Source organism: Acipenser ruthenus, chromosome 4, assembly GCF_902713425.1.
Source record: "Acipenser ruthenus chromosome 4, fAciRut3.2 maternal haplotype, whole genome shotgun sequence".
Lineage (NCBI taxonomy): Eukaryota > Metazoa > Chordata > Actinopteri > Acipenseriformes > Acipenseridae > Acipenser > Acipenser ruthenus.
This window is the reverse complement of record NC_081192.1, coordinates 9,070,854-9,084,048: the sequence shown is the minus strand read 5'-3', so window position 1 is coordinate 9,084,048 and position 13,195 is coordinate 9,070,854. Positions and strand designations below refer to the sequence as shown.

The 13,195-nt window shown below is 36.0% G+C and overlaps 1 protein-coding gene across 7 annotated transcripts in view; it reads left to right on the top strand.

Annotated features, from left to right (window-relative positions):
* Window positions 1-13,195, top strand: part of LOC117400527 (histone deacetylase 9-like) — a 148,030-nt gene that overhangs the window by 125,055 nt on the left and 9,780 nt on the right. For all 7 annotated transcript variants that reach the window (XM_059021979.1, XM_059021982.1, XM_059021978.1 and 4 more), the window contains 2 exons: window positions 12,068-12,199; window positions 12,803-12,918. In XM_059021979.1, coding sequence (XP_058877962.1) covers window positions 12,068-12,199; window positions 12,803-12,918 — 248 coding nt within the window. The remainder of the gene's footprint in view (window positions 1-12,067; window positions 12,200-12,802; window positions 12,919-13,195) is intronic.

Here is a 13,195-nt window from a genome sequence, read left to right as displayed (position 1 = left end):
AGTAACAAATATATCTTAAATATATCCCTGGAATGTTCTCCTAAGTGTGCATAAGTGATATGACTGGCATCATGCCTCTGGTTAAATCATTGAGAAAACCAACATCGCTAACAGTGTGAGTCTCTTAAATGTATTTTTTACTTTAAAAGAAGGTGTCATGGCAGGTTATTCCTAATTGAATATTTCATTTGGTGGTGATATTTAGATCTGCCTCAATGGAATCTCCTGTCTATGACTTTAGTCGGGTTATTTAATAATAAAAAATACAGCACTTGTGTAACATACAGGTTCAACAACAACATTTAATCAAGCTTTCTGTATATGTGTTTAAAAGTAAGGGCATAAAAAAATAACATTTTTTTGCCTCTTTTGCCAATGCAGTGGCATGATAAGGTTTAGTTTAGTAGCTCATTCAGGCAGTTATTTTGTTTGTTTCTATATACAACAAATTACCGAACTGAAAATAAATATGTATGCCTGTATAAAATATAGAACTGCATTTATAGACATGAGCTTTGTCGATAACCACCAAAACACACTGCAACATGTGTAAGGTTAGGCAGCTGTTATCTGTTTTGAGAAGGGGTATGTTTGTGTACCTGCAACATGGTGATGACATTGTTAATACAAGGTTTTCTGGAACCAGAAAAGTGTATTCTGTTTACATCTCATTAGTGTGAGAAGTAAGTTAACATTAGCTTTGGTATATATTTATTTTATTAAATGCATCTGCATTTATGTAATAAAACAGCCTCAATAAACTTTTAATTAAAGCTGACAGGGAGATTTCCCACAAAGACATTCTATTATTTATTTGTATCTAGCACCGTAGAAACTGACATCACACTCATTTTGTCAATTGTGTCCAAGCTTCTTCCAAAATGTAAACCCGGGTCCTTTACCTGAGGTGTACAAGTAACTGAACATAGGACCCATAGCTGTAATCGCACTGTACTCGCACTGAAAATGGTCTTTAGTGTAGTCTGAATAGCACCTTGTAGTGCATGGCTTTAACCATAAAGAAAGGTTAAAAAAAAATTAATTGTTCAGAAAATAAGTAGGCCGTCTGATTTTCGGGTGAAATTATCTTTCAAATTTGGGTGAATGCTTTTTTAAAAATCGGGTGGAACTATTTAATGAAAAAAATTGGGTGAAATCGGGTGGATTTTTTTTATATATAATCAAGAAAGAATAATACTCAGGTAGAAATCGGGTTTTATTTACAAAGAAATAAAAAAATGTGGTCAACAGTTTAAATCCCCAACTTATGTATATTTCCAAACTTTTGATGACATCTGTCTCTCTCTTGCTTTCTCTCTCACACGCACACATACTGTATATGGAGGCATTTCTCTGTTCCAATCAAGTTTTATTTTGTAGTGGACTTGCAAGTATAATTGCACACAGAACATACGGGAAAACTAAACAACTTTACTCCATGCTGTTTTACAAAGAGAAATGATCGACTGTTACATCTGAATGATCTTGGCTTAAACACACACTCATAAAACAAATAACTGGGAAAAAAGTGTGCAAAAAAAGGAAAAACCTTCAAGCTATATTGCTGTAATTTTGAAAAATCTAAACATATATATATATATATATATATATACAGACGTGCTCAAATTTGTTGGTACCCCTCCACAAAAAACGAAAAATGCACAGTTTTCTCTGAAATAACTTGAAACTGACAAATGTAATTGGCATCCACCATTGTTTATTCCATATTTAATAGAAATCAGACTTTGCTTTTGATTTTTTATTCAACATAATATTGTAAATAATAAAACAAATGAAAATGGCATGGACAAAAATGATGGGACCGCTAACGTAATATTTTGTTGCACAACCTTTAGAGGCAATCACTGCAATCAAACGTTTTCTGTAGCTCTCAGTGAGACTTCTGCATCTGTTAACAGGTAGTTTGGCCCACTCTTCCTGAGCAAACTGCTCCAGCTGTCTCAGGTTTGATGGGTGCCTTCTCCAGACTGCAAGTTTCAGCTCTTTCCATAGATGTTCGATAGGATTCAGATCAGGACTCATAGAAGGCCACTTCTGAATAGTCCAATGTTTTGTTCTTATCCATTCTTGGGTGCTTTTAGCTGTGTGTTTTGGGTCATTATCCTGTTGGAGGACCCATGACCTGCGACTGAGACAGAGCTTTCTGACACTGGGCAGTACGTTTCGCTCCAGAATGCCTTGATGGTCTTGAGATTTCATTGTGCCCTGCACAGATTCAAGGCACCCTGTGCCAGGCGCAGCAAAGCATCCCCAACACATAACCGAGCCTCCTCCATGTTTCACTGTAGGTATGGTGTTCTTTTCTTTGAAAGCTTAATTTTTTCATCTGTGAACATAGAGCTGATGTGACTTGCCAAAAAGCTCCAGTTTTGACTCATCTGTCCAAAGGACATTCTCCCAGAAGGATTGTGGCTTGTCAATATGCATTTTAGCAAATTCCAGTCTGGCTTTTTTATGTTTTTCTTTCAAAAGTGGAGTCCTCCTGGGTCTTCTTCCATGGAGCCCACTTTTGCTCAAAAAGCGATGGATGGTGCGATCAGAAACTGACGTACCTTCACCTTGGAGTTCAGCTTGTATCTCTTTGGCAGTTATCCTTGGTTCTTTTTCTACCATTCGCACTATCCTTCTGTTCAATCTGGGGTCGATTTTCCTCTTGCGGCCGTGCCCAGGGAGGTTGGCTACAGTTCCATGGACCTAAACTTCTTAATAATATTTGCAACTGTTGTCACAGGAACATCAAGCTGCTTGGAGATGGTCTTGTAGCCTTTACCTTTACCATGCTTGTCTATTATTTTCTTTCTGATCTCCTCAGACAACTCTCTCCTTTGCTTTCTCTGGTCCATGTTCAGTGTGGTGCACACAATGATACCAAACAGCACAGTGACTACTTTTCTCCATTTAAATAGGCTGAATGACTGATTACAAGATTGGAGACATGTGTGATACTAATTAAAGAAACGAATTAGTTTGAAATATCACTATAATCCAATTATTTATGATCTTTTCTAAGGGGTACCAACAAATGTATCCAGGCCATTTTAGAATATCTTTGTAGAATAAGCAATAATTCACCTATTTTAACAGCTTCTTTGCTTTATTCTATAACATACCAAAGGCATGCAAGTATACATGATAAAATAGCTTTTAATTTCATCACTTTTCAGGAGGAATGAAGCATTATTTCAATGAGCTGTAAGGGTACCAACAAATTTGAGCACGTCTGTATATATATATATATATATATATATATATATATATATATATATATATATATATATATATTACACTAAGAAGCCACATTTTTCTAATAAGTAAATCAGCTTACCTGTCATTGGCGCCAGTTCTGCTCTGTTGCATTTGAATCAGACAGCTGCGTATGCGTTTATTCTTATACAGTATGTGCCTGTTCAGGAAGTTTTCAGGTTTAACCCAAATTCAGAAAAAAGCGTGGGGGGAAGATTGGGTTAAATCAGGTAAAAAATCAGACGAAAATCAGACACCCTAAAAATAAGGTAGCTGGTTTACAGCCCAGATAACCCAATGCAAGTTGAAGGAAAAAATGATTTATGCCATTTACATATTGCAGGACTGCTCGTTACATTTTTTTAAAGGCTTTAAGGTTTTTATGTTTGTGGATCTCTCGTGGGAAAGTACTATACATAAGAATTATATCCCCCTGTTGGTTTAGACTGTTAGCAATGTGAAGCATGCTGAAATTGTACATAATTCTACTATGAAGTCAAGGAAATTGCATTTCATTATTTTCCCACTGTGTCTCATTGATTACAGTGGTACACACTTTTACCTGCTAAATTACTCTACCATATGGAGTGCAACATTTATGTATGTAGGTTATTCTTTGTATTCAGAAAGTAAACTATATTTTTTGTCAATTATAAAGTCTGCTAAATTTACTTCTATAGAACATTAAAAGCATTTGTCTTCTCGTATGTCACTTTGTACTCCTTTGAACAATTATATTTCAAAGTATGATGCCAACAATCATATACTTTAGCAAGGCTGTTTTAAATTAGAACTTCATGGGTAGTGTTCATTTTCATATTCTTCATAATAAAAGCATGAAATAATAGCTCTGAAGGCACTTGGTGAAGACAGGTCATGCGTTTCCAGGCTTCAAGTCAATTTCTCAGACAATAGCTTGTATGTGGAAAAAGTCCACAAAAACGTATTTAATTTCTGCTTTCCAATGAATGATATTGTTGTCAGGTAGCTGTTAAATAAGCAGCTCTTAGTTATTATTTTGTGCAGAAGATGGAAATATCAGTGAAACAAAGATGGGTGCAGCGCTAATACTATGTAAACCGTATAGAAATCTTGTATTCACTTGTTTTCTTTTTATTAGATGTCTAATATACTGTAAATAGTTTATATAACTAATGAAGGTGTGATAGCTTTCAAGCTATAAAATTAAGGAAACAGAGAAGGCGTTTTGAAAACTAGCTGAAAGGATTTCTTCAAAAAGTTTAACAGCAGATATCCTTATTACGAATCAGGCTATTCCTGATGGTGCTTGCTACAAGCTTATTTATTCTTGTTTGGGTGCCACCAGAATCGTATGATTTTCCTCCTGTACAACAAGGAAAACAAACACGTCATTTTCAGTTTAGCTGGTTAAAAACATGTGTTTTGTTTGCAAATGCCGAAGTAGGAAGTGGAAGACATCAAAATACAGGAAAACCGGTTACAGAACCGCTAAATAAATTGAAAGATGCTCTCGCCGAGTTTAAATCCCACGCAGTCGCTAAGTACCACCAACATAGTGTGATTGCAGCAGCAGATTTTTCAGGATATTATGAGGGGGGGAAAATGGATGTTTCACATATGATGGATTCTTGTGCAACAAAAAAAAAAAAAAAAACAAGAACACCGAAAGAGATTGGTTCCAATAATAGAAACAATGCTTTTCTGTGCAAAGCAAGGATTGCCACTACAGGGTCACCGTGACAGCGATAAACTTACTATTGAAGAACCAGATAATAATGAGGGAAATTTGAAGGTGATGAAATTCTGAAGCAACATTTGAAAATGTGTGGTTGCAATGCAACTTACCTAAGCTGGAAAATGCAGAATGAAATCACAGCAAGCAGCAACCTGATGCAACAAGCACTTGTAGAGCATGTAAACAGTGCAGGTTTTTTTGCAGTTTTTGCAGACACTACAACGGACAGTGCTACAGTGGAACAATTGTCAAGTCTAATCCGATTAGTCAAAAACAATGAGATTCAAGAGCAGTTTCTAGGGTTTGAAGACTGAACCGATGGAACTGGAGAAGGAATTGGAAATAAAATTATAGGAAGCCTTGAGCAGTATGACCTTATTCTTGAGAAGATGCGTGGGCAAGGATATAATGGTTGTGCGGCAATGAGAAGCAGCAGTAGTTACAAGTGAAATACCAAAAGCGCTTTATGTGCACTGCTCAAGCCATGCTCTGAATCTAGTGATAGCACATGCATGGAAGTTACGTGAAATCAGTAACTGTTTTGAAACAATAAAGAATGTGTCAAACTTTGTCCGAGGCACCACCAAAAGAATGAAACTTCTGAAAGACAAAATCAATGCGTTGCCAGACACAAAAAAGAAGCAGCTTACTGGATGGTGCCCGACCCGCTGGGTTGAAATAAATGAAACAATTGTGTGTTTTGTTGATCTGTATCACCGGCAGGAATAGAGACGCTGTTAGACATCAGAGAATGGGCTGACCATGTTTCAATTTCTTACCTTTATTCAATCAGATGGCTTCCTTGTCTCATTGGTCACACTGGCAAAGTTCTCTGGACTGCTTCTCCCTGTGTCACCTCTCTCCAGAAACCAGACATTGACATTCTGCAGTGCTTGGAGCACATCGACAATACCCGCAATGCTATTAAGAGCATAAGGCAGAACCCTGAAGAGTAATTTGACTACATTTTTCAAAAAGCAGAGGAACTTGCAGGCGTTCCTCTTGAAATGCCTCGTCTAGCAGGAAGGCAAAAAAAACGGGCGAACTATCCAACAGCAGATCCAAAAACGTACTACAGACTTTCTATTTTCCTTCCATTTGTAGATAGCCTCTTGAATGAATTAGCTGAGCGATTCAGTGAACGTGTCAGAACGGTTTGCATGATCCAGTACCTCATTCCAAAGTACAAGGCTGTGCATGGGTTCCAGAAGTTAAGTATTACCATACAAATGTATGATGACATTCCTGGTACACCAGAGGACCTAAAGAATGAGTACGACAGGTGGCTAGCACAATGAAATAGGTTCCCCGTGGATGAAAGACCGAACAATGTGATTGAAGCACTTACAGCAGCTGACCCAATGTTCTATCTGAACATCTACTATCTATTAAAGATCTTTGCAACAATACCAGTTACAACAGCATCAGCTGAAAGATCTTTTAGCTGTTTACGCAGACTCAAGTCCTATTTGTGGTCAACAATGGGACAGGATCAGCTTTCAGGCCTTGCCATGCTGAACCTTTCAAGAAGCAACTGTCCGCAAGTTGAAGCCATCATAGATGAACTGGCAAAGTAGAATCGCCACCTAGATTTCTGAGTAAGTGATTTCATATATATCCTTCTTCTCCTTCTTCTTTTTCTTCTCCTTCTCCTTCTCCTTCTCCTTCTCCTTCTCATGATGATAACGATAATACTAATAAAAATAATCTAATTTTTGTTGTTATTTTTATTGTACAGTAGTAGTCATTATTATCATTATCATGATATTAATGATAACAATATTATTATTGTTTTCCTCTGTAATTTCGTATAACATGCATGTCTGTAAAATGGTACCGGTGTTTATTTTTATTTCTATTTTCCAGACAATGTAAAAATGGACCTTCTCTTACTTTAATAACAATCCTCCTACATGGACAAGAACATCCAAGGGCTTACTTCCTGTTCCTCAGGTTTCAAACTCTAGATGTGGTCTTTTCCTTCCCCCACTTCTTGTCTTTCCTCATTAAAGCTTGGTTTGTGGTTGACTCGCATATGGCAGATAGATATAAAGGTACTGCTTGTTCTTCATTTAAACAACTATCAAAAACAAGGGATTGGCAGCTATTGGAAAGCAGGAAAGAAACAGTGCAGAATTGAAAAGGACAAGGATGTTTATTTTTCAGTCTCCTTTAACAAGCTGAGAAACCTGTAACACTGTCCCTCGCCAGCTCATGACTTAGATTTCAAAACTTTTTGTAGTTGGTGTAGGTTCAGGTCGAATAAAAAGACTCATTGTTTTACGTGTTGAAGGTGAATCATATGACTTGTTAAGAAATACCCAGGTTGAGCTGCATGACCCATGAGCAATTTATTTTTTATTTATTTTTATTTTTAAAATGTTCAAGTTATAATTGCCATGTTAACTGCTGATTGGAAAAGCAATGGATGTTAGAGTATTATTTCTCGCTGACCTGCCAACATACAAATGGTCTCTGATTTGGTCTTTTTTTTGTCATTGAGCTTTTAAGATTACAGAGCCTTAGTCTCCATAGTAAATGTATTGCATGGGCAATTTGCCCACATCGGGTAGTGTAACAAACTGTCAAATGTATTAGCAGCTGATGTACTTAATACAAATTAACACATTTTTATCTACACAGTATTTAATTACGTATTCATTTTGCTAAACTGGTATAGTGGTTTTACAGTAACACAACTAAATTATGTTAATATTTGGTGCAATTAAGGAACATGGTCCGTTTCCAGCTTTACAGTGACATTTTTTTTTTACAGCAAATTAGATTGGAGTTATCTTTTTTAATACAACTTAAAATATTTGGCGCAGGAAAAAAAATAATAAATAAAAATAAAGTTGTAGTACAACACATCCTGGATGTGTACATGTGATATGTTCTTAGTCACAACACTCAAGTTTAAGTTTCTCCTACAGTGTTAAAACTAGTTGAAGAATAACATTATTAAGACTTGGGCCTGGAGCATATAACACAGTAGAGCCCCATTGCATGACACCCCTGAATTTACTGCGCTCTTTATTTAAATGGGTCAGTGCATTAGCACAATGACTGGGTTTCTCAGTTAAAACAATATATAATTGTAGCCCTTTATATAAACATACAAAGCAGTTCATATATTTTCATTTAGCATTAAATACATGTAAACCTCCTGTCTAATTGTTGTACAAATATTGTTGTGGTATTTTTCTAATAGCCAATATTCATCAAGTGTCAGGGAGCCCAAACAACACTCTTTTTACAAGGGATACAATTAGTATCACCACTTCACAGGACTGCCTTTTAAATACATAGTTTGTGTATTGAAATATCCAGTCTATTTGCTTTATTGTCTAATTGGAAAGTTTTTTTGAAGGAAGAAACACTACTAAGCCTTGTAACAAACACACACACAATCACACATTCCGTAGATTTTGTGCATTTTTTAAAATATCCTTCTGATTTATGACTGAATTTTCCAAGGTGGTTCAGATAAAGCAATACATCAATTACAAAGTGAAAGAGGAAATAGTTAAACCTTTTTGAGTACTGTAAACAGATACTGCAGTAGGTCCTAATTACAAGCATATGGCAGTAGCACCTGGCAAGAAGTCGGTGTCACTCCTCCTGGTCGTTTGCTTCTCTGTTCATGACTGTGTGCTTTACTGATTATTGTGTAACTCATTGTTAGTACAAAAAAAAAAACTACAAAAACATTAGTGCGAGAACTAGATTTTACAACAAGCAGTGCTGATCTTGTGAATAACTCTTTTGTACTGGATCTCATTTTTGAATTTTTCTTCCATTCATTCCAATGACAGAATGACTGACTCGCACTGTTCTTGTGCTACAGTACAAACAGAATACCACATGCAGGTGCATGAAGTACTGTCACCAGAGCAAACCACCCACTCCCATCGATGACTTATCGGTTCTTTCACCATCCTGCTCCGTTGAATAATCACAGTACTCTATTAATGTCAATTAATGTAATATCCTGTTTACCAGGTTGGTTAGTGAATATGGCATTGTTTTATTTATTTATTAGTTTTTTTTTTTTTTCTTTTGTGACCCCTCATTATAATGTATGCTTCAATCTAACCAGTCTTTAAGTTACAATGCTAAAACTGTGGCCCAGTGCTATTCTTGTCAAAAAGTCAGTGTCTCAGTCATTGCATTGCCTGGCTTGTTCTAGCTATTGAGACTGTGTTCTGTTTGTTTTTTTAAGAACAGGATATTGGAATCACACTTGTCAGTATTATTAAGTTTAAAATACAATTTTATTTTAAGTGTTATGATAGTGAGATCGATCCATTAGTATTCTTAATGAATACTAAGTGAGCTCTCTTCAGAATACTAATTGTAGATTCAATCTGAACATAAGATTGCAGCAGTGGTAGATTATATATATATATATATATATATATATATATATATATATATATATATATATATATATATATAGCTTTTTAAACATTACAAGGTTCCATTCCTATCATGCGATTCTCTTGGTAGTCAAGGTATACACCAATTAGATAAGTGACAAATATGTCTTCCTCTTACTTTCTTGTTATAAAACCTAACAAATCACATGCTTCTAGTACTCCACGCATAGTAATTGTTTAAAAATGCTCTTAGTGGTTCCCAGCCTGTGTCAGACAAAGCATTCCTGATCTTTTTAATCCATGATGTCATATCCATGCCAGAGAGGTTCTTTACATCTCAAATCAATGTATTAATTTTCCATCATCCATGGCAAAGCATTATATTGCTGTGTTCCTAGTTTCTAACTAATATGAAAGTCAAGTTTTATATATATATATATATATATATATATATATATATATATATATATATATAATATATATATAATATAATATATATATATATATATATATATAAATCTGTATCTATATGAAAGAGAGAATTAAACTCTTAAACTCTTTAAATGTTATATCATATAAAAAATATACATAAAACCTAAACACATAGCTTTAATTAACACATACAAGGAGAATTGTGGTAGGCAACATGTTTTAAGCCAGTGAAAGAGGACTAGCCCCATAACCCACAATTTGAGTCAGGAAAGTAGATTATTACCCGTAATCTGCCTCTCTCTTGTCATTTATTTTATATATAGCATATGACTAGAATAGATTCTGCTTAGAGCATGTGATTAAAATCTGTAATTAAAATAGCCTGTATTAGTGCACCTATTTGTGTCCTGCTCCAGCAGTCCTGGTTTCAGGTTGGAGATGAAGCAGAGGAGTGGAGATCCAGATCTTTTATTTAAAGCACAGATTAAACTGCTTCCCCTGCCCTACATCACTAGAGATTAAGGGCTTCAGATTCTTCAGTCATTCATTCCCACAAGTCTCACATTGTGTAGTTTCTAAAATGGCTGGGCCCCAGAACATTAACAATAGAACCCATTGCCCAAACATGACTACTGTAAGTGCCATACATGGTCAGAACCACATTAAAATGTCAGCTTTTTCTAGCTGGTTACTTCTGACTGTGTAGTGTTGAAACAGACCATATACTGTTTCTATGTAGATAAAACATAACTTATGACTAGGTATAGGAGATTTATATATATATATTGATTTAACCATCACTACAGTAGGTGTCACAATGTGGCAGTGTTTCACTGCATGATAAAACACTGAAATCCTGTAACAGTTCAGTTCAAATACCAAACCAAAATAGCCCATTATGTTGCCTTTGCATCGAGGATGTGCAACAAAGATAAGCACTTGAAGGGACTCTTCGTGTGGGTTTTTTTTTTTCTGTGATTGATTTGGATTGTGGACATGAAGCCTGTGTAGTAATAATAGAAAGCTATCGGAGCAGTCGTGTATAAAGCAGATTCCTGCAGCACTCAAACAGCTCTCCAGTCAGCTCTGAAGAGTTCTCCTCCAGCACTGGGAGGATTTGCATCACATTAGACAGCCACTGGTTGGGAAAGCATCCAGTGTTCAGCAGCTGAGAGACATTATAAATAACATGTACTCTCACAATGATAATTAAGCAAGCAGCAGAGATTCATTAAACAACCTTAAACAAGGCAGGCAGCCTTCAACTTCATTCTGTCATAGGAGCCAAGCCTCAATTAGTCATCCAGATTTAGCAACAGGACATAATGCTGCATGTTACCTTTTTATTAAAACTTCTGTGCACAACTTGTTCTTTTTAAACGTGGTAATTATGTTGCTGCCAAGGTGCTAGACATTAATTCTTGGAGTGCTCCCTCATTTATGGACATCTGATGTTTTACATATACATTGTATTGTATAACTAGAGTATATTTGGTTAATTTAATGAGCACTCACAATGTATTCCCTTCTAACCGGATTATGGAATACTGCCATAATTCTCCAAATGGTCATTTTATCCATTCTTGGTTTAAATTAATGCATTCTTAAACATGTTTTTTTTTGTTTTTTGGTTTTATTCATTTTTTATCCCATTGCACATTACAATTTAAATTGGCTCCCTTAAGAAATGCCAACTCTTTAAATTAGCAAACTAGAACCACCACTGTCCACTGTCTCCACTTTATAGCTGGCCTTCACATTATGCTGTGACTACATCAGAATGTAGTACATATTAATTTACTGTATCTCATGTCTCCATTATAAATATAAACCAAACCATAAGCCCTGCCTCTAGTGCCTGTACTGTATAAATGCCTGACATTTTTGAAGAGCTTTCCCCCCTCTAAAAGATGCATCCTTGGCACGGTAATGGTCTTTGGTTTTTTTACTGGTCCTTCTACCATAGATGAACTGTAATACAACTTTTCCAGTATTTTGGTATTATTTTAAGTGCTGCTATTGATTCAGTGCTTGTGTTCACTGCAGGTTCCAGGTAGCTAGCTTTTCCACTTGCTACTGAGAATAATGTATTCCAGATGACTCAGTACAAGTCTCAGATCCCTCTGAATGTATTTTGCGTTGGCCAAGAATGATGTCTACAGTATGTGAAAATGTGTATATAATTCAATCATCTCAAAACCATGCTGGTCAGCTCTTTTGTATGGCGTTAGCGTTACAATGTGTCTAATTTAACTTCTTGTGTTTGTTTTACAAGCTTCTGAACCCAACCTGAAAGTGCGTTCAAGATTAAAACAGAAAGTGGCAGAGAGAAGGAGCAGTCCATTGCTAAGGAGGAAAGATGGAAATGTGATAAATCCATACAAAAAGAGAACATGCGATGTGACAGGTAACTCAGGAACCAGCCAAGACCCAACAGTTCTGTTTTATGATGGCCAGGTAGCATGTCACAAAATAAGCCAGCAGTGATGAACACTGGGTATTAGGATAGGTGATTACTTCACCAATGTACCTCTCTGTTTCACCTATATTTAAAAAAAAAAGAGAGTAGGTGACAGCGTATGTTCCCTGTAAATACATTTACTTGTTTTAAAGTATTTATTTTAAAGATGTTTTTTTTCCTCTTCAATTTCTCAAACAATCAATTATTGTAGTTCACAATTTCACTCAACACGCTAAGTAATTGAAAATATGGAAGTAATTTGTGCTACCAATTCAAAGTTATTCAGCTCCAGAGTTATTGTAACTGCTGCCCTTGAAATGCTTGAATGGCATTGACCTTTGAGGTCCCGTTACTTAAATTATCACCACAAACATGTTGAACCAAGTGACTTGACTCATTCAGTCATTTTTTATGTTTTCTAGGACAGTTCACTTAAAGGTGAAGGCACGTCTTTTGCTGTTGATTTTAATGTTATTGCATATTGTCAAGTCTGTTCAGGTTTTTAGTCACGTACATGTTTGATTTTAAATGATGGTACTTTGTTTCCAGATACGTCAGTGAGCAGCAGTGCCCCAGGATCTGGTCCCAGCTCCCCTAACAGTGGATGCACTGGAATTGGACCAGAGAATTCAACCTCAGTCCTACCAACCACAGCTCACACTGAGGTGAGTTATCATGAGCTGCACAAAGGAAGGTGGAGATGAGATTAATTAAAATGGGACAAAGGCCTTTTCCAGTTACACAACTATATTTCTTATGTTTTTTGACTATTGTGTTTAGCTTCCAGATACTCTTCTTTAAATAAAACGACACTACACCCTAAATTCGACTTTACAAACTGATCTACCTTGATTCAAATGTTCATACCCATAAATAGGTTTGCTGGTCACTCATCAAAGGGCAGAGATAATGGAAGTCATAGCATTCAAGAAGACAGACTAG